Source organism: Saimiri boliviensis, chromosome 10 (genome assembly GCF_048565385.1).
Source record: "Saimiri boliviensis isolate mSaiBol1 chromosome 10, mSaiBol1.pri, whole genome shotgun sequence".
NCBI lineage: Eukaryota > Metazoa > Chordata > Mammalia > Primates > Cebidae > Saimiri > Saimiri boliviensis.
In genome coordinates this window covers 22,360,475-22,385,929 of record NC_133458.1, presented here as the reverse complement: position 1 = coordinate 22,385,929, position 25,455 = coordinate 22,360,475, and the positions used below count along the sequence as shown (strand labels likewise).

The 25,455-nt window shown below is 37.7% G+C and overlaps 1 protein-coding gene across 1 annotated transcript in view; it reads left to right on the top strand.

Moving 5' to 3' along the window:
- AGBL3 (AGBL carboxypeptidase 3) overlaps positions 1–25,455 on the top strand; it is a 135,215-nt gene that overhangs the window by 103,433 nt on the left and 6,327 nt on the right. The window contains 1 exon segment of the mRNA XM_074378821.1: positions 14,274–14,505. Within this exon segment, the coding sequence (XP_074234922.1) occupies positions 14,274–14,505 (232 nt within the window).

Sequence of the window (25,455 nt, the reverse complement as noted above, 5' to 3'; positions counted from 1 at the left end):
CTAATTGGATACATCATAGATTATTCACCTTTCAAAGTCACTGTCACTTTTTATTCACTTGAGTGCTGATGTTGGCATACATGATTTTTGTTGCTCACAATAACAGATCATCCGGGGAGCATCACTCTGAGTAGAGAGGGGGACTGAGGTACAACTTAAGCGTGCTGCAATCTGGAGTGTTAACAATTCATCTTTGGGCCATGCAGAGTGGCTCATGCCTGTAATCCCAGCATTTTGGAAGGCCGAGGCAGGCGGATCACCTGAGGTCAGAAGTTCAAGACCAGCCTGGCCAACATGGTGAAACCCTGTCTCTAGTAAAAATACAAAAATTAGCTGGCCGTTGTGGCACACGCCTATAGTCCCAGCTACTTGGGAAGCTGAGGCAGGAAAATCGCTTAAACCTGGCAGGCAGAGATTGCAGTGAGCCGAGATCATGTCATTCCAGCCTGGGTGACAGAGACTGACCCTATCTCTAAAAAATAAAAAATCTTCTTTGACTTTATCTGTGAATTAACTGTTTCATTTACAGTGAGATCATGCTAACTTAATTTAGCGTTGTGAATATTGAGATCATGTGTCCTAAGAGTTCAGATAATGAAAAGAGAATGAGTGTAATAGCAGTGCCAGCATGACCCGGATATAACCAAAAAAAAAAAAAGAGAGAGAGAGAGAAAGAGAAAGAAAGAAAGAGAAAAAAAAAAAAAGAAAGAAAGAAAGAAAAGAAAAGAAAGAAAGGAAAGAAAAGAAAGAAAGAGAAAGCAAGCAAGCAAGCAAGCTATAAGCTATTCTTTCAATGACTAGTGGAATAACATATACCACTAGGAAGATACCCAAAATAGAAAAGAATTTGGGACTGGGCATTGTAAGGAAAAGGATGTGAAAGCACATATGAAGACTGAATCTCGGGAGTCCTCAAGAAACAAGCAAGCACTTCTAAATCAATTGAAAGTGTTTTTATGACCCAAGAAGGCACCAATGCTCATGGAACATAATAGCTGGTAAATTTTCTTGGGCATACCACACAAATGAATGCTTACCAAATCATTCATTCCCTTGATTGCTTGAAACAAAGTAAAATTATGTTTCTTGGTTCAAAGGTTACGACTAAAATATCCTCTAGGTCAACAAAGGGAAAATTTTACAAAAGCTATGTTGGCCTCTTACAGGGTAGAGCTCATTATGTCAGATCTTACCAACAATAACGTTTTCTGCAGTGTATCAAATGATACACTGAATCATAGCAACAAAAGAAAAAAATCCCCGTGGCTCTTAGGTACTTTGATTTGAAAAGTGACGTTTCAAATAATCTTGATTTCTATGAATATTTTAATGAAACCAAAGAAAATATAAAACCAAATATTTCTAACTAATCTTTTGTCCAAATACTAACTAGACTTTGCTCATCAATCTGCATTATTGGCAGTGAAAATGTAAATTCTGGCACATTGCATTCAGTCTGTGAACTTCATATCAAAGAAAATGAAAACATCTTACCCACTAAATGTCTTCCACACCTTGTACAGTAAAGGGTATGATTTGCTAGCCTGTGACGGTGAGGCTTCTGTAATAAAAGTTTGGAGTCACTTTTTAGTTTCCTGAAAACATACAAAAGCACTGAATGAGACTTCTGACTTTATATAAATGCAAGAAGATATCCTCCTTAGACATGTACCTACAAGATAGCTATCGTTGCCGGTGATAGTGATGTCAAAATGTTGGTTTTCCATTAAATCATATTTTCAACATATAGGACAAGAAGAATATCTTTCTCTAATTTGGAAATATGTTGAGGATGAGAACGGAAGAAATGACTACAGTAAAATAGAATTTATATGCTATTTCTTCAAAACTGTTTGATGATCTTTGAAGAGGCCATAAGAAGCCAAGAAAAGGATGGACTGGCTGCACCTGAGTTGTTTGATATTGTATGTGGGTTGTGACGAAGACACGTACGGTAAAAAATGACATTGGGGGGAAATAAGACTGACTCCAAACTAAAAAATGTGTCACCAGAAAGGAGCATATGAGCTAAACAGTCCTAAAATTTTAATTTACTTGTAATCTATGTTCAATTTAAGTTCAAATTACCTTAGTACTTTAAAAACATTTTCCCTGAGAAAGAGAAGTTGAACTTATAATGACATTCAATGTGCTTTAGAGGATCTATAAACAGGACATTTTAGATATGGAGACCCTTCACAATGAATTTATAGATGCAAAAGGCCTAAAGGACAAACAGCTAGTCTACCAAAATAGGTCTATAGATACAAAGTGAGTGGACAGTTTTGAAACGCTAGAAACCAATCCCTACAAGTCTAAAACACCCGCCACTGCTATTAAGTAAAGTCTTAAGTACAGACATTCCTTGGTATCATGGGGTATTGGTTCCAGGATCTCCTACAAATACCAAAATCTGCACATGCTCAAATCCCTGATATAAAATGGCAGTGTTTGCATATAACCTATGCACATCCTTCAGTATGCTTTAAATCATCTCTAGATTACTTATAACTGCTACAATGTGCATGCTATGTAAAAAGTTGTAAGAGTATATTTTTTAGGGAATTGTGACAAGGAAAAAAGTCTGCACATGTTTTATACAGATGCATTTTTTTCCTAAATATTTTCCATCCTCAGTTGATAGAATCCACGGATGTGGAAGCCACACAGAATGCCAACTGTATTCCAGGCTCAAAACATTTTTGTTGACAGGATATCTAACTTGATGTCATTGCATTGGAATGATACCAGGATCAGTGTCATGTGGGCTTGATAAGAGCAGATCTGAAAGTAAGGGGAATTTGGTATTCAAGTGCATTCTTTTTAATCGCTACATCAAATAAAGATATCCCAAAGGCTACAGGCAGTTCAGAGAAGTATTACTGGAAAAAGAAACAGAGCAAAAGTATCCTACTTTATCATTGGGACACAAAGAAATACATTATTGTTAGTTTTTAATAAATATTTACACTGATCTTTTAAAAGGTCTTATCTATAACCTAAGAATATACAGTAATAATATGATCTATAAAACTTAAATATCCACTAAAGAGTTAAAATCTGTATCAGAGGAGAGAAACATTTTGAAATATTACTTACACATACTATTAATCTATTCTACTATTACTACTAATTGCCAGTATTAACTAGTCCTGTTGTTGTTTTGCCTAAATAATCGCCTGTAGGTAACAGCAAAGCAAATAATACAGAATCATAAAAATGTTATTTTCATATTTTATTTTAAAATAACATGTGTATATATTATTATAGACTACTTTTTGGTCTGACATAGCTGTGTCCTAGACTGGCTCTCTAAAAAAGTCGGTCACCTTAATGTACATGTCACTGTCTTTCATAGATTGTTTTGAATTGTTTAACACTTATTAGATAGGTTAAGTATTTATATTGTTTGCTGTTCTCTTGAAACAGTTTAATTTAAAGGCTTCCAGGTGAAATATGTACACATATATTTTGTATGTCTGAATGAAACAATGGTAGGTTAATTGAAGATAGGCTCAATTAAACTAGCCATTAAATATGTGGATGAAGTAATTGTCAAGAAAGTTAAAAATTATGTTTTATTGATTTTTAAAACCTAACTTCAGATGTTTTATGGTATATTCTCTTTTTTAGTGAAAATACCTGAACGAGCCCCTTCTTGGCTTCTAAAAAAATATTTGAGGTAGGAGAACTGTACTTGATTCCTTCTACCTGAGTACCTTACACCTTTTCCTCTGTCTTATAAGATTTTGATTTTGAGTTAAAGCAACAGGTAAAAGTGACTTTTTTGATAACCATTGCTAGATGTTTCCTCATGTTCTACACAGTATCTGTGACTAGGTCAGTTTTATATAGAGTGCCCCACAAGATGTGTTTTAGCAGATTTGAGACGATTTCAATATCCCCAGACTACCCCAATGGATGCCTTGAAATCTAGTTACATATTTATTTCTGTGCATTTAGCATTGCATTGTCTAAGTTTCTCTTTTTGAAAAGAAACACTGCTGGCATAAGATAAATATTGAGCACTTTAGAACGAATGATAATCAAATGTTTACTATCTGTTGTAGCAAGTGGAGCACTGGTCATAGGAGAAAGTGGAGAAAGAAGATAATGGGTAGCAGTCAAAGATAACAGCCAAACTTTGTAGTTTTGTCTAAGCCAGTAATTATTATATCTCTATCATCTTGGCAAGTTGCCTCTTCCTTAGGAATAATATAAACAACTGTCTGGATGGTAGAATAGGTAACCATAGGTAAGTATTTGAGAACCAACTAGATTGTATAAAAGAGAGACCATGGTATATCCTTTCTTTCTTCCTGGCCTGTCTTCTAAGAAATTGGTTTCTGTTACATAAAATGTGTTCTGATGAAAGATGTAGACTCTTTTGCCCCAGAAATATAGAAAATTAGGTAAGAGACCAATATGTAAAGCATCCTTGGGCCTACTTTTACTTGGATCTAGAATTATTTTAAACTGACTTAACTGTTAAAAATATATTATTTATCATATCCTATGGAAAGAAATCAAATAATAGATTAAGACAAAAGAAGATAATAGAAAAACTAGTTAGAAGATGTGAATGCTAGACCCGCCTCTGCCCCTTACTAGTTATGTGATCTTGAGGAAATAGCTTAACCTCTCTGATTCCCTTTATGTAACATGGGAATAACATTGGCCATGCTGCCTACATCACAAGACTCATCAGAGCGCCAAGTATGATAATATGTATTAAAATACTTTGCATACTCTGAGGTGTAATATGCAAATATAACATGGCATTACATTACTCCTGCATGAGTAGTTTACTGTTGACAATGAAATCAGAGTACCCAGTTTTTTTCATCTCCCAAAGTATGACTCAGAGTCATAGCAAAGACCAACACGGATATTTTTTATAAATTAGTGAGAGGCCAATCCAGGAAAAAAATTCCCCTCAAGGAAACTTATTTGTATGGAAATCATTTCAAAGTGACATTCTTGAAGTCTCCTGTGAGCAAACAAATTTCTACTTGGACTGATAAGGACACCAATAGAAAGTTGTTATTGGTTTTTATTGTTTAGGATTTTCATACATACAAAGATGGTTTTAATTATATTAACATATCCTATGAAACTTGGATTATGAGAACTACTTTTGTAAAAAGATAGGATTGATAGCAATTTTAGTCCTGTCTCTGAAAAATACTTGCTTTATTTAATTTGTATATGAGTTGAATATAGAAGAAAAATATTTTCATTTAATACAGTCTTGAAAAAAACTTAATTGCCATATTCCTAATACCTTTCTGTTATTGATGCCCTTCATCCTCACCACTACCCCTCAAGAAAATAAAGACATTCTGGTAACTTCTGCTTCCTAGACATTGGGTTTTCAGTTGAAAACAATCTGTTACTTCATCACTCTTTAGAGTGGTTCTTAACTAATTGAGGACTAATGTAGTTCATGGTTTCTGTCTTGGGATATTTCTGTACTGAAGTGCCCTATAAAAGGACAGAAAAGATTGGCCCAACCTTGATTCCATTGTGATTGATGTGGTTTGGCTGTGTCCCCACCCAAATCTCATCTTGAATTGTAGCTCCCATAATTCCCATGTATTGTGGGAGGGACCTGGTGAGAGATAATTGAATCATGGGGCAGTGTCCCCCATACTGTACTCATGATAGTAAATAACTCTCCTGAGATTTGATGGTTTTATAAGGGGTTTCTGCTTTTGCTTCACTCTCATTCTCTCTTGCCTGTCACCATGTAAGATGTACCTTTTGCCTTTTGCCATGATTGTGAGCCTCCCTAGCCATGTGGAACTGCGAGTTCATTAAACCTCTTTTCCCTTATAAATTACCCAGTCTAGGGTATGTCTTTATCAGCAGCATGAAAACAGACTAATCAGTAAATTGGTACCAGTAGAGTGGGGTACTGCTGTAAAGATACCCAAAATTGGGTAACAGGCAGAGGTTGAAATTTAGAAGGCTCAGAAGATAGGAAAATGTGGGAAAATTTGGAACTTCCTAGAGACTTGTTGAATGGCTTTGACCAAAATGCTGATAATGATATGGACAATGAAATGTAGGCTGAGGTTATCTCAGATGGAGATGTGGAACTTGTCGGGAACTGGTGCAAAAGTGACTCTTGCTATGTTTTAGCAAAGAGACTGGTGGCATTTTGCCCCTACCCTAGAGATTTGTGGAATTTTGAACTTGAGAGAGACGATTTAGGGTATATGGTGGAAGAAATTTCTAAGCACCAAAGCATTCAAGAGGTGACTTGGGTCCTGTTAAAGCATTATGTTTTAAAAGGGAAACAACATAAAGGTTCGGAAAATATGCAGCCTGACTATGCAATAGAAAAGAAAAACCAATTTTTTTTAGGAGAAATTCAAGCTGGCTGCAGAAATTTGCATAAGTAACAAGGAGCCAAATGTTAATCCCCAAGACAATGGGGAAAATGTCACCAGGGCATGTCAGAGACCTTTTCAGCAGCTCCTTCCATCATAGACCTGAAGGCCTAGGAGGAAACAATGGTTTCATGGGCCAGGCCCAGAGCCTCCTTGCTGTGTACAGCCTAGGGACTTGGCTAAGTCATGGTTAAAAAGAACCAAGGTACAGCTTGGGCTTTGGCTTCAGAGAGTGCAAGCCTCAAGCGTTGGCAGTTTTCACATGGTGTTGAGACTGCAAGTATACAGAACTCAAGAAATGGGGTTTGGGAACCTCTGCAAGATTTTAGAGGATGTATTGAAATGCCTGGATGTCCAGGCAGAAGTTTGCTGCAGGGGTAGGGCCCTCATGAAGAGCCTCTGCCAGGAGAGTGTGGAAGGGAAATGTGAGGTCAGAGCCCCCACACAGAGTCCCCACTAGAGCACTGCCTAGTGGAGCTGTGAGAAGAGAGCCAATGTCCTTCAAACCCCAGAATGGTAGATCCACGGACAGCTTGCACCAGGGACCTGGAAAAGCCACAGACACTCATTGCCAGCCCATGAAAGCAGCCAAAAGGGAGGCTGTACCCTGCAAAGCCACAGGGGTGGAGCTGCTGAAAACCATGAGAACCCATCCCTTGCATCAGCGTGACCTGGATGTGAGACATGGAGTAAAAAGAGATCATTTTAGAGCTTTAAGATTTGAATGCCCCGCTGGATTTCAGACTTGCATGGGGCCTTTAGCCCCTTAATTTTGGCCAATTTCTCCCATTTGGAACGAGTATATTTATCCAATGCCTGTACCCCCATTGTACCAAGAAAGTAATTAACTTGTCTTTGATTTTAGATGCTCACAGGCAGAAGGGACTTGCCTTGTCTCAGATGAGACTTTGCACTGTGGACTTTTGAGTTAATGCTGAAATGAGTTAAGACTTTGGGGGCCAGGCGCGGTGGCTCAAGCCTGTAATCCCAGCACTTTGGGAGGCCGAGGCGGGTGGATCACAAGGTCGAGAGATCAAGACCATCCTGGTCAACAAGGTGAAACCCCGTCTCTACTAAAAATACAAAAAATTAGCTGGGCATGGTGGCACGTGCCTGTAATCCCAGCTACTCAGGAGGCTGAGGCAGGAGAATTGCCTGAACCCAGGAGGCGGAGGTTGCGGTGAGCCGAGATGGCGCCATTGCACTCCAGCCTGGGTAACAAGAGCGAAACTCTGTCTCCAAAAAAAAAAAAAAAAAAGACTTTGGGTAACTGTTGGGAAAGCATGAATGTTTTTGAAATATGCAGATATGAGATTTGGCAGGGGCCAGGGTCAAAATTATATGGTTTGGCTCTGTCCTTACCCAAATCTCATCTTGAATTACAGCTCCCATTATTCCCACATGTTGTGGGAATTTTACAGTTTTGGGTTTTACATTCAAGTTTTTAATCCATCTTGAGTTGATCACACATATATATATATATATATATATATATATATATATATATATATATATACACACACACACACACACACATAGATATATGTATATATCTATCTATATATCTATCTATCTATCTATATATATATATAGATAGTGTAAGATAAGGGTCCAGTTTCAATCTTCTGCATATGGCTAGCCAGTTATCCCAGCATCTCTTATTGAATAGGGAATCCTTTCCCCATTGCTTGTTTTTGTCAGATTCGTAAACAATCAGATGGCTGTAGGTGTTCAGCCATATTTCTAGGCTCTTTATTTGGTTCCATTGGTCTATGTGTCAGTTTTTGTACAGTACCATGCTGTTTTGGTTACTGTAGCCCTGTAATATAGTTTGACGTCAAGTAATGTGATGTCTTCAGCTTTGTTCCTTTTGCTTAGGATTCCCTTGCTATTTGGGCTTTTTTTGTTTATATATGAATTTTACAATCATTTTCTGGTTCTGTGAAGAATGTCATTGGTTGTTTGGTAGGAATAGCATTGAATCTGTAAATTTCTTTGGACAGTATGACCATTTTAATGATATTGATTCTTCTGACCCATGAGCATGGAGTATTTTTCCATTTGTTTATGTCACTTCTGATTTATCTGAGCAGTGTTTGTAATTCTCATTGTAGAGATCTTTCATCTCCCTGGTTAGCAATATTCCTGGTATTTTATTCTTTTTGTGGTGATTGTGAATGGGATTGTGTTCCTGATTTGGCTCTCAGCTAGGCTGTTGTTGGTATATAGGAATGCTAGTGATTTTTGCACATTGATTTTGTATCCTGAAACTTCCTGAAGTTTTTTATCAGCTGAAGGAGCTTTTGGGCCAAGACTATGAGGTTTTCCAGAATCATGTTGGTTTTTTGGGGGGGAAAAAAATCAGTAAGATAGATAGGCTGCTAGCTAGACTAATAAAAAGGAAAAGACAGAAGAGCCAAATAATCACAATGAGAAATGACAACAGGGATATTACCACTAACCCCACAGAAATACAAACAATGATCAGAGATTACTATGAACATCTCTATGCACACAAACTAGAAAACCTAGAAGAAATGGACAAATTCCTGGATAGATATACCCTCCAAAGACTGAGCCAGGAAGAAATAGAATCCCTGAACCGTTCAATAATGAGCTCTGAAATAATGAGCTTCTTGATTTCTGACTTAACTTTATTATTTACCCACAAGTCATTCAGGAGCATATTGTTTAGTTTCCATGTAATTGCATGGTTTTGAGCAAATTTTTAAATCTTGATTTCTATTTTTATTGTGCTGTGGTCTAAGAGTGTGTTGGTTATGACTTCAGCTCTTTTGCATTTTCTGAGGATCATTATATGTCTGATTGTGTAGTCAATTTTAGAGTATGTACCATGTGGCAATGACAAGAATATATATTCTGCTGTTTTGGGGTGAAGAGTTATGTAGAGGTCTATCAGATCTATTTGGTCCAATGTTGAATTCAAGTCCTGAATATCTTTGTTAATTTTCTGCCTTGGTGATCTAATACTGTCAGGGGAGTGTTGAAGTCTCCCACTATTATTGTGTGGAATCTAAGTCTCTTTATAGGCCTCTAGGAACTTGCCTTATGAATCTGGGTCTCTGTGTGCCTGAGAGGCTGCTCTGCCAAGACTCCATGTATTAATAACTCTGTGTGTCAGAGTGAAGGAACTGGTAGAGTGGATTCATGAGGGGACCTCCTGACCTGGGAGCTGCAAAGATCTGTGGGAGAAGCGTGGGTCCCCATTTTCACTCACTCATTCACCCCTTCCTTGGGCAGGGGAGGCTCTCCTGGCTCCGTGTCACTCCTGGGTGAGCAGTTGTCCTGCCTTGCTTTTCTCTGATCTCCATGGGTCAAGTTATTTTCTTTATGAATCCCAGTGTGTGTACCTGGATGTTTCAATCGAAGGTGCTGTATTTACTCACCCCTTCAGTTTCTCTCCATGAGAATGGCACATGCTAGCTCCTAGCCAGCCTCCCAAACACTTTCTTAACAATGTCCTTAAAACTCTTTTTGCCTCTGTATCCTTTGACTTAGCCCATGCTGAACAACTATAATTCCAGATGAAACTATCATCTCTGCCCCTATTTTAGGTTACAGAGCCCTGCTGGAGAAAAATTGCATTACCAAATAGCACATACATTCTTGTTTGCCCAATTTACACATACATACACTTGGTCAACTACCTCTTCCATTCCCCAAAGTAACTATTCTAAATCTTTTCCTCTTTCTCTCCTACCTAACGTATCCCCTTTACCCGCAGTGGATAACCTCACTTCTTACTTCACACACATACAAAACAAAAACAAAAACCAGTGAGCCATCGGTAAGTCAACTCATCTCAAACATCCTTCCTTCTTGTTTCAAAGAAATAAATATCCCTCTGTTTAAGGTTAATTCATTCAGCAGTGCTCTAGATCCCCTGTCCATGTTTCCTCAGTGACATAACTCTAATTACTGCCCTCTTTCTCACCTTCCTCAAAATATAGCCAACATTCATTACCTTCACTTCCTTACTTGTATACTTCTCAACCTACTGCTTGAGAAGATTTCTACTGTTGCCATACCATGAAATGGTTATTTACAAAGCCATACTGACTTCTTTACTGTTGATTATTCCCAGGGCCTTTAAACTCTCTCCCTTGATTCATTGAGCTATTGTGGAATAGCTCACAACGTGAATATTCCACAATAGCTCAATGACTATCTGAGTGTCGTATCTATGACACTACTCTCTCCTTGTTTTACTCCTGTTCCTCTAGCCGTTCATGAAACATGTGATGAAATATATGAAGGGGAGACCATGCAGGACATCACCTCTGCCTAAATTTTAAGTGGGCTATTTTCCAGTAGTCCATCCTTTGGTCTTTCTCACCACATACTTTATTTTTGAGCACTCTCATCTCTACCTGTAGCTTCAACCAGCAACTGACAACCATCATATTTTTTAAATCTTCAGTCTAAGCCTCTCCTGAATTTTATATTCCTCTGCCTACTGGGTATCTCCATCTGTTTTTTCCCCACAGGTGCTTCTATTCAACTTATCCACTGCTGATCTCGCTCTCCTCATCCCATGTCTCAGTCAGAATACTACCATCATCCAGTTATTAAGTAATAAACCCAAGGCTTATCCTAATGTTGTATACTTCTGTTTTTTTTTTGTATCTAATAACATGAAGGTATATCCATTTACCTCTAAAGATTCTCTTGAATCTGCTCCCTTCATCCTAATGCTACTGCTAATTCAGACCATCATTTTGCCTCCTTTGAATAACTGCATTAGTCTCCTAATTTGTCTCCCTACCTGTGTTTCACTTTTCTTCAATCTTCTGTTTTCCTGGGTGCCAGTGTGATCTTTCAAAAATGCAAATCGATTACCTTGCAAAAATCTTCAATGGCCCCCTAATGGTTTCATTCAAAACACATTTATTTTGCCACTGTCAGTCATGAATGAGAGGAGCTCTCACAAAAGGGTTACTTCAAACAAAGTCTCTAGTTTTGAACCATATCTTCATGCCTACCTGATAACCCAATTATTCTACACCACATTTGTGATTTCCTGAAGGTGCCATGTTAGTCCCACAACCTAGATCACTCTCCTTTTTTTTACTTGGCTGACTTGTGTTTATTCATTTACCCAATACCCTTTCCCCCCATCTATAAGTATGGCTTTAAGTATATGTATATGGTAAGCGTTCTGGTTTATCTCTATAGAAGTATATTCTAATAGATACTTCACTTTTTGCTCTCTAGTCCTGATTCTTAACATATTGATGGCAGGGACTGTGTTTTTCACATATATTTACCAAACAGAAATAGTGCTAGATATAAGCATTCAGTGAATGTATGTTTATTTATTTTTACTTTTTTGAGATGGAGTCTTGCTGTGTCACCCAGGTTGGAGTGCAGTGATGCGATCTTAGCTCACTGCAGTCTCTGCCTCCTGGGTTCAAACAATTTCTCTGCCTCAGCCTCCTGAATAGCTGGGATTACAGGCACCTGCCACCACACACAGCTAATTTTTGTATTTTTAATAGAGACAGAGTTTCACCCTGTTGGCCAGGCTAGTCTCGAACTCCTGACCTCAAGTGATCTGTCTGCCTCAGACTCCCAAAGAGCTAGGATTAAAGGCATGAGCTACCGTACCAGGCCTACACTCAATGAATGTTTATTGAATGGCCCTTTAAGAATGGCCTATCAAGAAACTGTAAATAAGTTCATTTGCCAGTGTTGCCAGATATTGCAATCATATATTATCTTTCAGATCTAACTTAATGTAAGGCATGCTTTATCTGTTTATTTTTCTTTTAAGAATAGACAATTCCTTTATTTACAAAAAACTTATTGTAGAAATTTTCAAACATAAACAAAAGTAGAAAGAAGAATGAGTCCACTGATGCCCATCATCCATCCTCATCAGAACCCTGCTACTCTTGTTTCATCTGTTTTCTTACCACTTTTTCCGTAGAGTACTTTAAAATAAATTCCGTAAATTATATTATTTTGCCTATAAACAGTTTAGTGTATATCACTAACTGGATAAACACATATTAACAAAGCACAGTGTATTTCTTGCTTTTATTCTAAAAGCATTCTACTTTCTCTTATGCTATCTATAGACCAATTTAGGCATGATAATTATGAATTAGGACATTTTTTAAAGTATCTGACTACTAGTCTTCTGTCAGGCTTTACTCAGGGTTCCCTACTCCTTCCCAAGGACGTTGTCTCTAAATTGTGGTAAAATACACTTAGAAAATTTACCATCTTAACTAAGGGTGGAGTCAGTAGTTTTAATTCCTTTCCCTCTTTTAAAATTTAAACTTTATGCCTATTAAACAGCACCTTCTCACTTTCCCCTCCCCCAAGCACCTGGAAACCATCCTCCTACTTTTGTATATATTCTAGTCAATGGAATATTCTAGTCAAATTAGGAACTGGAGTCAAATATTTGGATGACAAATAGAGCATTTGTCTTTTTGTGTCTGGTTTATTTTGTATAATGCTCTCGAGGTTTATCAATATTGTAGTATTTGTCAGTATTTCCTTCCTTTTTAAGGCTAAATAACATTCCATTATATGAATATACCTCATTTTATTAATCCATTCATCAATGAACACTTGGGTTGCTTACAACTTTTGGCTATAATGAATAATGCTGCTATAAATATGAATGTATATATGTCTCTTTGGGACCCTGCTCTCAATTCTTTTGGGGCTATAACCAGAAGTGGAAGTGCTGGGTCATATGGTAATCCTATTTTTAATTTTTGAGGAACCATCATACTGCTTTCCACAATGGTTGTACCATTTTACATCCTTATTAATGTGTCATGGTTCCAGTTTTTCTAAATCCTTGCAAACACTTGTTAGTTTCCAGAAGTTTTCTTGATAGCAGCCATCCTAACTAATACGGGGTGGTATAAACATTTTTAAAATGTTTTTATATTCCAGTGTCTCCATTAACAAAACAACAATTCCTTCACATCATCTAATAAAGAAGAGATTTCTAACATGCTCTTCCCAGTCTTTCCCATCCCTATACTGCCATTTCCTCAAACTAGCAGCTTTGGAGGCACCATTGATTCCTCTCTTATTCTCTCATCTCACATCCAATTATTTAGCAAATCCATATATGTGCCCAGAATACCCCCACCCCACTTCTTACCCTTCTAGCCATTTCCACCACCTGGTCCAAGCTACTACCCTCTCTCCTGGATTCTTTCTGCGGCCTTCCAAGAGATCTCCCTGCTTGTTCACTCTTGCCTCTCTTCAACCTGTTCTCAACTTGGCAACCAGCACAATTTTTTCCAAACAAATCTGACTGACACTCCTCTGCTCAATGCCTTCCAGTGATTCTCCATCTCACATTCAGTAAAAATCAAAGTCCTTCCATAGGCCTATGAGGCCCTACATGACCTGAACCCAAGTTACCTACTTGAACTCATCTCTTATAACTTTCCCTTTTGCTCATTCTACTCCAGCCACTGATGCATTCTTGGTGTTCTTGAACACACAACGGCTCTCCTACCTCAGTAAGGGACTTTGCTTCAAATTCTCTTTCCCCTGAAACCTGCTTGATTCATTTCCTAACTTCCATGAGATGTCAGCTTCATAAGGAGGCTTTCTCTTAACACCTTTTTAAAAATAGAAAGCAATCCCTCAAGAATTCTCTACTCCCCTCTGCAGCTTCACTATATCCTGTAAACTTTATCATTATCTAACATAATATACGTTTTACTTGTTTCTTTATTTTCTGCCCACTGCCATTAAAGTACAAGCTTCAGATGGGCAAGGAATTTTAGATAAAAGCCTTGGCATACAATAATGCCTGATAAATGATTGTGAATAAATACAGTTCATATCTCTGTACATATTTTTGTGGTTGCTCCCCAGATCTGCACCACAACTTAAAAAGCAAAATAAAAGAATGCATATCTTTCCAAGGCAAGAAGACTGGCATAAATTGGACAGATGATGAAAAAAGAATCTACAATGATAAAGGAAAAGCTCAAACTCAAGAAATATTGCAATATTTGCTCCCCATCATGCATAGCACTAAAAACATGCAAACTACTCAGATAAATCAGCTATTCAATCCAAGAACCAACTTCCAAATCCAACATCAGTAAGTCAATACAATTTTATCAGTCTTAGCTATTTAACACATCTTTTTAAGAAAGCAGGGCTTATTAATTCATTATCCTAAGAAAAAAATGTCTGCTCTTGAAAATGATGTCAGCTACATCACATTTGGCAAAGAATAAAGACCCAGAGCTGTCAGAAAACATTTGATAAGTAAAGGAGTAAGATATCAGGCCTTATTTAATTGATTATTTGCATAAAACTACACATTAATTTAGATCTATTAATAAAGTATCCATAACGTATCATTATAGCCTGACTTGAAAATTGTCAGGTGTTTTAAACCTTATAATCCTATGGGGTAACCAGAATTAAAAATAATTAATCTGAGCTACTTCAGTTTATTGATACTCAGATGAAAGCAGAAAGAGTGAGATCAGTTTTCTTCTAAAGATAAAACACAGAATCACCTCTAAGGCCAAAAGGAAACACATATAAATAAAAGTAAAGACAGTAACAAGATAAAAATAATAAATACAATACTAATGTAATCAACAAGCTTTTAAAATGTACTTCCTATGTGCTACACATTGTTCAAAGTTATATATGTATACACTTTACATTTTGCACATGAGAAAATTGAGGTGCAAAGAGGTTAAATAATTTATCCAAAACCTCAATAGCCAATACGTAGTAGAATCTGAATTCAAATCCACCTAGACATTCTGACTCCAGAGTCCTCCTGAGATTCATCATTATGCTTTGCCATTTCTCTTTATAAGTGAAAAACATGATCAATATATTTAATATACAAAGAGTACTTACATATCAACTGGAAACTTATGAATACTTTAATAAGAAAAGGTGTGAAAGCTATGATTCATTGCCACTGCACATTTGTAAAAACCCTGACTCTTTTACACCAGCCCAATGGGGAGAGGAAGAGGCTTCATTTGTCTATTGAGTGTGGAAATCAAGGCTCCCCATTTGGTTTCCAATGACACCCTGTGGGAAGGGAGAGACTCTTTATAAGCTGGGGGAGGGGAGTCAAAGTTTTGGCTTCTACTTGTCCTTCTTTGGCACCACCCTAGCAGAGGTTTGAGATGCCTTATTATACCTCTTAAGAGCGGAAGTGTAAGCCCCTCACTCTGCCTCTGCTTACATGGGTGGGAGTGAGGGCACTGTTTATCTGTGGTGCTTGGCTGGAGTACAGTGGTTATGGCCTAACATTTTCTATATCAATAGGCTGTCCCTTTCTTGGTCCTTTGTATGTGTAGTACAGGCTATTGTTGAGAGCTTTTTGTGTACGTGTCTGGGCCCATTTGTGTTTTCAGATTGCTGGCTTCCTCGGCTGCAAGTCTTGGATATATGAGGCAAAAAGAAAACCCAGGAGACAACAGTGTTGTTCCTTGGTTCTTGAAATCCCTGGGTGGTCTGCCTGCTTTCTACCTTTCAGAGTTGTCTTATGTTTATTTTATATGTAATGTCCTGGATTTGTAGTTATTTTTAGTGCAAAGAATAGGGAAAATGCACCTACTTCATCTCCCTGGAAGTAAAAAAATCTCTCCAATTATATTTTGATTTGCATAATCTTTCTCAAGAATTTTCATCATTACCAAATGAAATGCCAAGCATGAGATTTATTCCTCCATATTTGAAATCTGACCCATGTTTGACCAAAGAGAAATTTAAGGTATGTAAATTATCTTGTTTACATACAATTCACCTATTAATCCACCTAGACCCTATGCATTCTGGCTTAAGAACAGAACAGACAATTTAGGTTTCAGCCCTATGATTACATTCAGATGTCATATCCTTCAACATGATAATTCTGCAAACTCTTACAGCACATAAACTAGTTTCTCCTTAATCCTAACTTAGACCAATGTCCAAGATGGTTTAACAAAGTGTAATCTCCTCATTCTTTGCTTATTCTCACTTTACCCTGAATCACTTACTATAGGGAATAGTATGTAAGAGTGTTGATACAGTCAGACAAAGGATATATAAAACAGAAAAAGGTAGCCATAAAGACCTAAGTTGTAAAACAACAACAACAAAAATCAACCTGCCAATGTTTAAATTTGCAATGAGATTGTCTGTTAAGAAAGGCCTTGCTTGCTGCCTTCCTACTTTTTAATATTTCCACATATACTATGCCAGATATCCCTGGAGTGGGGGTATCCACTCCAGGCACAATTTGCCCTTCTCTGTGGACTGCCTCTTGATCCACAAGGGTAGAGTTTCCAAAAGCTGTTTGTAATTATGTGACCTCTACCCACTGGCATGGTTGCCGGTCAGATTCTTTCTCTATACTTCGGAATTGGAATGAGAGATAGTGGATCAGTCTTATACATGAAACTGCTGTAGAATGCAAATTTGAGCTAAGGGAAGTAAAAACTTTCCTGTGGAAAAGAGAAAAGCAGATAATGCAGATGAATAAAAAGCCTTGGCAGTTTTTCATTTTCTAGTACTAGTCCTTTCCTGAAGCCTGGCTGAATTCCCTCTCCCTTTGTTTCCATGAGTAGCTTTGTACTTTCTTATGATTCTTCCCCTACCCTACCTTATGCTTTTTTTAATTAAGCTAGCTTGAATTGGTTTCTGTTACTTGTAATCAGAGAAGTCTTAATTAATACCTTACTATTTGTCTGTACCTTCGTGCTCAGGCCAATCCTCACTGAGTGCATTTCTAGATTTAAAGTATTAATATATAAGGAATCTCTTATGAAAGTAATGACTAAAAATCAAGCCATGTCCTAATTGTCACCTAGACCCCACCACAGTCTCATTGGAGACTACATATGGAGATGAACCTCCACATCTGTCCAGTAATAATTAGAAGCCTCCTGTCTCTGGTGTCAATGAAGTCCAGATGGAGAAACTGGACTTCCACTTCCATCTTGCAGTAATGAGCTCTTCCCTTCCCACTCCCTGTGCTGGATCAGAGTAACAAAAAGCCAACTAGAACAGAGGGTTTACATAAGATCCAGAGTCTCATAACATAATGTGAAAGTGCCTATGTTTTAATCAGAAATAAATTGTTGTGCCAAGAACAAGGAGGATCTAAAACTGAAAATGATAATTAGTGGACACAAACACGGAGATGATCGTGATGTTAGAATTTTTTGACAAAGATTGTTAAAGCAGTCATAGTAAAAATGCTTCAAAGAAACATTTATAAATACACTGAGAACAAGTGAAAAAAAAAAAAGAAAGCCTCAGCAGAGAGAGAAAAAAATATATATATTAAGAAGAACCAAACCGAAATTTTTGAATTAAAAAATACAACTGAAATTTTAAAAGCTTAATGGCTGAACACAACAGTATAATTGTGCAAATAAAGGAAAGAATCAGTGAATTGAGAGAGATAGAAAAATAGAAATTATCCAACCTGAACATCAGAGAAAAATAGGCTTAAAATAAAATAAATAGAGCCTCAGGGACCTGTAGGACTATAAAACAAGACCTAATATTCACATTATCGTGGTTTCAGAAGGACAGGAGAATGAATACAGGGCTGAAAAAAAAAATGTATAGCACTAAATGCCCACATCAGAAAGCTAGAAAAATCTCAAATTGACACTCTAATATCACAATTAAAAGAGCTAGAGATAAAAGAGTAAACAAATCCAAAAGCTAACAGGGGACAAGAAATAACTAAGATCAGAGCAGAATTGAAGGAGATAGAGACACAAAAAACTCTCCAAAAAAATCACTGAATCCAGGAGCTGTTTTTTGGAAAAAATTAACAAAATAGACTGTTGGCTAGATTAATAAAGAAGAACAGAGAGAAGAATCAAATAGATACAACAAAAAATGATAAAGGGATATCACCATTGATCCCAAAGAAATACAAACTACCATCAGAGAATACTATAAGCACCTTAATGCAAATAAACTAGAAAATCTGGAAGAAATGGAGAAATTCCCAGACACATACACTCTCCCAAGATTAAACCAGGAAGAAGTCGAATCCCTGAATAGACCAATAGCAAGTTCTGAAATTGAGGCAATAATTAATAGCTTACCAAGCAAAAAAAGCCCAAGACCAGATGGACTCATAGCCCAATTCTACCAGAAGTACGAAGAGGAGCTGATATCATTCCTTCTGAAACTAATCCAAACAACTGAAAAGGAAGGACTCCTTCCTAACTCATTTTATGAAGCCACCATCATCCTGATACCAAAACCAGGAAGAGACACAACAAAAAAAAACCTCAGACCAATATCCTTGATGAACATTGATGCAAAAAATCCTCAATAAAATACTGGCAAACCAAATCCAGCAGCATATCAAAAAACTTATCCACCATGATCAAGTTGGCTTCATCCCTGGGATACAAGGCTGGTTCAACATACACAAATCAATAAACATAATCAATCACATAAACAGAACCAAAGACAAAAACCACATGATTATGTCAACAGCTGCAGAAAAGGCCTTCAATAAAATTCAACATCCCTTCATGTTAAAAACTCTCAGTAAACTAGGTATTGATGGAACACATCTCAAAACAATAAGAGCTCTTTATGACAAACCCACAACCAATATCATATTGAATGGGCAAAAGCTGGAAGCACTCCCTTTGAAAACCAGTACAAGACAAGGATGATCTCTCTCACCACTCCTATTCAACACAGTATTGGAAGTTCTGGCCAGGGCAATCAGGCAAGAGAAAGAAATAAAGGGTATTCAAATAGAAAGAGAGGGAGTCCAATTGTCTCTGTTTGCAGATGACATGATTTTATATTTAGAAAACCCCATCATCTCAGTCCAAAAACTCCTTAAACTGATAAGCAACTTCATCAGTCTCACAATACAGAATCAATGTGCAAAAATCACTAGAATTCTTTACACCAATATAGACAAGCAAATAGCTAAATCATGAATGAATTCCCATTTATTATTCCTACAAAGAGAATAAAACACCTAGGAATATAGCTAACAAGGGATGTGAAGGACCTCTTCAAGGAGAAATACCAACCACTGTTCAAGGAAACAAGAGAGGACACAAACAAGTAGAAAAATATTCCATGCTCATACATACGAAGAATCAGTATCGTGAAAATGGTCATACTGCCTAAAATAACTTATAGATACAACACTATTTCCATCAAACTACCATTGACATTCTTCATAGAATTAGAAAAAAACTACTTTAAATTTCATGTGGAATCAAGGAAGAGCCCGTATAGTCAAGACAATCCTAATCAGAAAGAACAAAGTTCGAGTCATCACGCTACCTGACTATACTACAAGGCTACAGTTACCAAAACAGACATACAGACCAATGCAACAGAATGAAGACCTCAGAAATAACAACACATCTACAACTGTATGATCTTTGACAAACCTGGCAAAAACAAGTGATGGGGAAAAGATGTCCTATTCAATAAGTGGTACTGGGAAAACTGGCTAGCCATGTGCAGAAAATGGAAACCAACCCCTTCCTTATACTTTATACAAAAATTAACTCAAGATGGATTAAAGACTTAAATTTAAAACCCAAAACCATAAAAACTCTAGAAGAAAACCTAGGCAATACCATTCAGGATATAGGAATGGGCAAAGACTTCATGACTGAAACACCAAAAGCAATTATAACAGAAGCCAAAATCGACAAATGGGATCTAATTATACTAAAGAGCTTCTGCACAGCAAAAGAAGCTAGCATCAGTGAACAGGTAACTGACAGAATGGGAGACAATTTTTGCAATCTACTCATCTGACAAAGGTCTAATATCCAGAATTTACAAGGAACTTAAATATATTTACAAGAAAAAAAATCCCGTCAAAAAGTAGGCAAAGGATATGAACACACACTTCTAAAAGAAGACAATTTATGCAACCAACAAACATGGGGGAAAAAAAAAAGCCTCAACATCACTGATCATCAGAGAAATGTAAATCAAAACCACAATGAGATACCATCTCACACCAGTCAGAATGGCGATTATTAAAAAGTCAAGAAACAATAGATGCTGGCAAGGCTGTGGAGAAATAGGAACGCTTTTACACTGTTAGTGGGAGTGTAAATTAGTTCAACCATTGTAGAAGACAGTATGGTGATTCCTCAAGGATCTAGAACAAGAAATACTATTAGACTTTATTGGGTATACACCCAAAGGAATATAAATCATTCTACTATAAAGATACGTGCACATGTATGTTGACTGCAGCACTATTTACAATAGCCAAGACATGGAACCAACCCAAATGCCCATCGATGATAGACTGGATAAAGAAAACATGGCATATATACGCCATGGAATACTACACAGTCATAAAAACGAATGAGATCATGTTTTCTCCAGGGACATGGATGAAGCCAGAAGCCATCATCCTCAGCAAATTTAGCATAGGAACAGAAAACAAAACACCACATGTTCTCACTCATAAGTGGGAGTTGAACAATGAGAAGATGTTGACACATAGAGAGGAAAAACACACACCAAGGCCTGTAGGGGGGTGGGGGACGTGAAGGGAGGGAACACAGAGGATGTGTTAATAGATGCAGCAAACCACCATGGCACATATACACCTGTGTAACAAACCTGCACGTTCTGCACATGTATCTTGTTTTTTTTTTAATAAGAAATAAAAACAAAAATTCAAAAACTATATTCTCAAAGGAAGTAAAAATATATATTTAAATTAATGGAAATGACAGTATAATATATCAAAATAAGTGAGAGATAGCTAAATCAGTACTGATATAGAAATTTATAGAGCTAACTGCATATGATAAAAAATGAGAAAACATCTCTAATCAATAATCTAAACTCCAACCTTAGGGACCTATAAAAAGAAGAGCAAATAAACTCAAAGCAAGCAGAAAGAGGATAATAAAGATAAGAGCAGAAATAAACTTGAAAACAGAAAAATAACACAGAAAATCAGTGAAACAACTGGTTGTTCGAAAAGATCAATAAAACTGACAAACTACTATTAATACTGACAAAGAAATAAAGAAAAAAGACACAAATTACTAATATGAGAAATGAAACAAGGGATATCATTAAAAATCCTGCATATATCAAAAAGATACCAGAAAAAAACTACACACAAACTTGACAACTTAAAGAAAATGGATGATTTCCTCAATAAAATATGAACTACTGAGACTCATTCAATATGAAATAAAATATTTGAATACTCCTATAACTAATAAGGAAACTGATTTCATAATTTTAAAACCCCAAAAAAGAAATCACCTGGCCTAGGTGGTTTTAGAGGAGAATTTTACCAATAAATTAAGGAAGAATTAATACCAATTCTATACAATTTCTTCCAAAAACTAGGAATTTTCCATTCATTTTATAAAGCCACTATTAGCCTGTTACAAAAACCAGACAAGGGCAAACAAAAAAGGAAATGACACAATAAAATTGTTCATAAATATAGAATTTAAAAAGCTAAATCTAACAAAATATTAGCAAATATAATTCATCTCTAAATAAAAAGAATTATACACCATGACCAAGTGGAGTCTATTTTAGGAATTCAAGTTTAGTTTAATATTCAAAAAGTAATTGATGAAATCCTTAATATTACCAAGCTTAAGAAGAAAAATCACAAGATACTATTTATTGGCACAGAAATTGGTATTCTACAGAATTTAATACCCATCCATGATAAAATGTCTCAGAAAAAAAATAGGAATAGGCTGGGTGTGGTGGCTCATGCCTGTAAATCCAGCACTTTGGGAGGCTGAGGCAGGTGGATCGCCTGAGGTCAGGAGTTCAAAACCAGCCTGGCCAACATGGTGAAACCCCATCTCTAGTAAAACCACAAAAATTAGCCAGGCGTGGTGGTGGGCACCTGTAACCTCAGCTACCCAGGAGGCTGAGGCAGAAATTGCTGGAACCCAAGTGGCAGTGGTTGCACTGAGCCAAGATTGCACCATTGCACTCCAGTCTGGGTGACAAGAAGACTCCATCTCAAGGAAAAAAAAAAAAAGAATAAAGAGGAACTTACTCAACCTAATAAAGTCCACGTTTACCACTTGATACAGTTTGGCTGTGTCCCCACCCAAATCTCCCTTTAAGTGTAATAATCCCCATGTGTCAAGGGCAGAGCCAGGTGGAGATAATTGAATCCTGGGGGCAGTTTCCCTCATACTGTTCTCATGGTAGTGAACAAGTCTCATGAGATCTGATGGTTTTATAAATGGGAGTTCCCCTTCACAAACTCTCTTGCCTGCCACCATGTAAGATGTGGCTTTGCTCCTCTTTTGCCTTCCACTATGGTTGTGAGGACTCCCTGCCACATGGAACTGGAGTTAATTAAACCACTTTTCTTTATAAATTACCCAGTATTAGGTATACCTTTATTAGCAGTGTTAGAATATACTAATACACTACTCTACTGAACATTGTGCTAGAAGTTCTAGCCACTGCAATAAGGCAATAAAAAAATAAAAAGCATACAAATCAGAAAGAATGAAATAAAATGGTCCCTACCTGTGAAAGATGTTATTCTCTATTTAGAAAATCCTAATAAATTTACCACAACACACACATGCGCAAGCACACAAAACCTTTAACTAATAAGCAAGTTATGCTAGGCCTCCAAATACAAGATAAATGTACAAAATTATATGCATTTCTATGCATAAGCAATGAACATGTGAACACCAAAATTACAAATATAATACCACTTAAAATCTCTCAAAAAAATAAAATACTTAGTTGTACAGGGTCTGTATGGTGAAATATATAAATGAATAAGTGAAATTTAAAAATATCTGAAGAATGGAAAGACATAGAATGTTCACAAATTGGAAGCCTCAATAAAGATGTCAGTTCTTGGATCTCAGGAAGATGGCCAACTAAGAACAGCTCAGGATTGCAGCTCCCTGTGAAAGCACAGAGGGTGAGTGGACGTCGCATTTCCAAATGGATTTTTATTGCCCACAGAGCAGGAGATTCCAGGCGGAGGAGCCCCATGGGTCGCCATCATGGCTGTTTTGACCAGCGTGGCTGTTTTGGCCCCTGCGGTTGTTTTGGCCCCCGCAGCTGCTTTGCTGGAGCCCTGGCGTGCTGGTTCTCCACACAAAATACACTGGTCCAGGTGCCCTCTTAGCTGGCGATTGGAGCCCCGGGAAGGCAGATTGCCCATTCATCTGATTTAAAGGGAGACTGAAATAGGGAGCCAGGCCAGGAGATTCCTGGACAAAAAAAAAAAAAACAAAAACGCTAGGAAACTCAACGCTGCTGTTTCAGCCAGCGCAGTGAGTCACCCCACGGGAAGTCACGTAGATCCCGGTGCCTTTTCAACAGGCAAGTGGAACACCTGGGAGAGATTTGACCAGTCAACTAAGAAAAAAAAAAAAAAAAAAAAGACTCTGAGTCAGGGAGCCAGGTGATCAGGCTCGACTGGTCCCACCTACCCACACACACACACACACACACACACAAACACACAAACAGTAACTGAAAATGCTCTGGGTTGAGAGTTTCGCAGCAAGAGCATCTGAACCGGGATGGCCCAGCTCTGTCAGGGAGGGATATTCACCACTACAGAGGCAGTCCACCATCACTGAGGCAGCCCACCATTGCCAAGGCAACCTGCCACTACAGAGAGAGTCCGCCATTACAGAAGTGGGCCACCATTGCTGAGGCAATTCTAACTACACCCATATAAACAGGACTGCAGGGAAGATCACACGGCAGCTGGACGGAGCCCACAGCAGCTCAGCAAAACCTCTGCAGGCAGACAGTGACTAGGCTGCCTCCTCGCTGGGTAGGGCAGCCCTGAAAAAAAAAAAAAAAAAGGCAGCAGCACAACGGAAACTCATAAATAAAGCCCTAACTCCCTGGGACAGAGCACCTGGGGAAGAAAAAAAAAGGGGGAATTTATGAGTTCTGCTGCAACAGACCTAAACGTACCTGTCCAGCAACTCTGAATGAACAACAGAGCTCACAGCTCAGCACTTGAGCTCCAATAAAGGAGAGACTGTCTCCTCAAGCAGCTCCCTGACCCCTGTATATCCAAAGAGTCACCTCATAAAGGAGAGAACAGACTGACATTTGGCGGGTATCCTTCTGGGACAAAGATAGCAGAAGAAGAAACTGGTAGCAACCCTTACTGTTCTGCAGCTGCTGCAGGTGATCCCCAGGCAAGTAGGGCCTGGAGTGGACCTCAGCAATCCTGCAGCAGAGAGGCCAGACTGTTAGAAGGAAAACTAAGAAACAGAAATAACTTCATCATCCACAAACTGGAAGTTCACTCAGAGCCCTAATATGAAAGTCAGCAACTACAAAGACAACAGGTGGATAAATCCATGAAGATGGGAAGAAACCAGCGCAAAAAGGATGAAAACACCCAAAACCAGAACACCTCTCCTCTTACAAGGGATCACAACTCCTCACCAGCAAGGGAACAAGGCTAGATGGAGAACGAGTGTGATGAAATGACAGAATCAGACTTCAGAAGGTGGGTAATAAGAAACTTCTGTGCGCTAAAAGAACATGTTCTAACCCAATGCAAAGAAACTAAGAACCTTGAAAAAAGATTTGATGAAATGCTAACGAGAATGGACAACATAGAGAGGAATATAAGTGAATTGATGGAGCTGAAAAACACAACACGAGAACTTCACGAAGCATGCACAAGTTTCAACAGCCGAATTGACCAAGCAGAAGAAAGGATATCAGAGGTCGAAGATCAACTCAATGAAATAAAAAGAGAAGGCAAGAATAGAGAAAAAAGGGTAAAAAGGAATGAACAAAGTCTCCAAGAAATGTGGGACTATGTGAAAAGACCTGCTCTACATTTGATAGGTGTACCTGAATGTGACAAAGAGAATGAATCTAAGCTGGAAAATACTCTTCAGGATATTATCCAGGAAAACTTCCCCAACCTAGCAAGGCAGGCCAATATTCAAGTTCAGGAAATACAGAGAACACCACAAAGATATTCCTCAAGAAGAGCAACCCCAAGGCACATAATCGTCAGATTCACCAGGGTTGAAATGAAGGAGAAAAT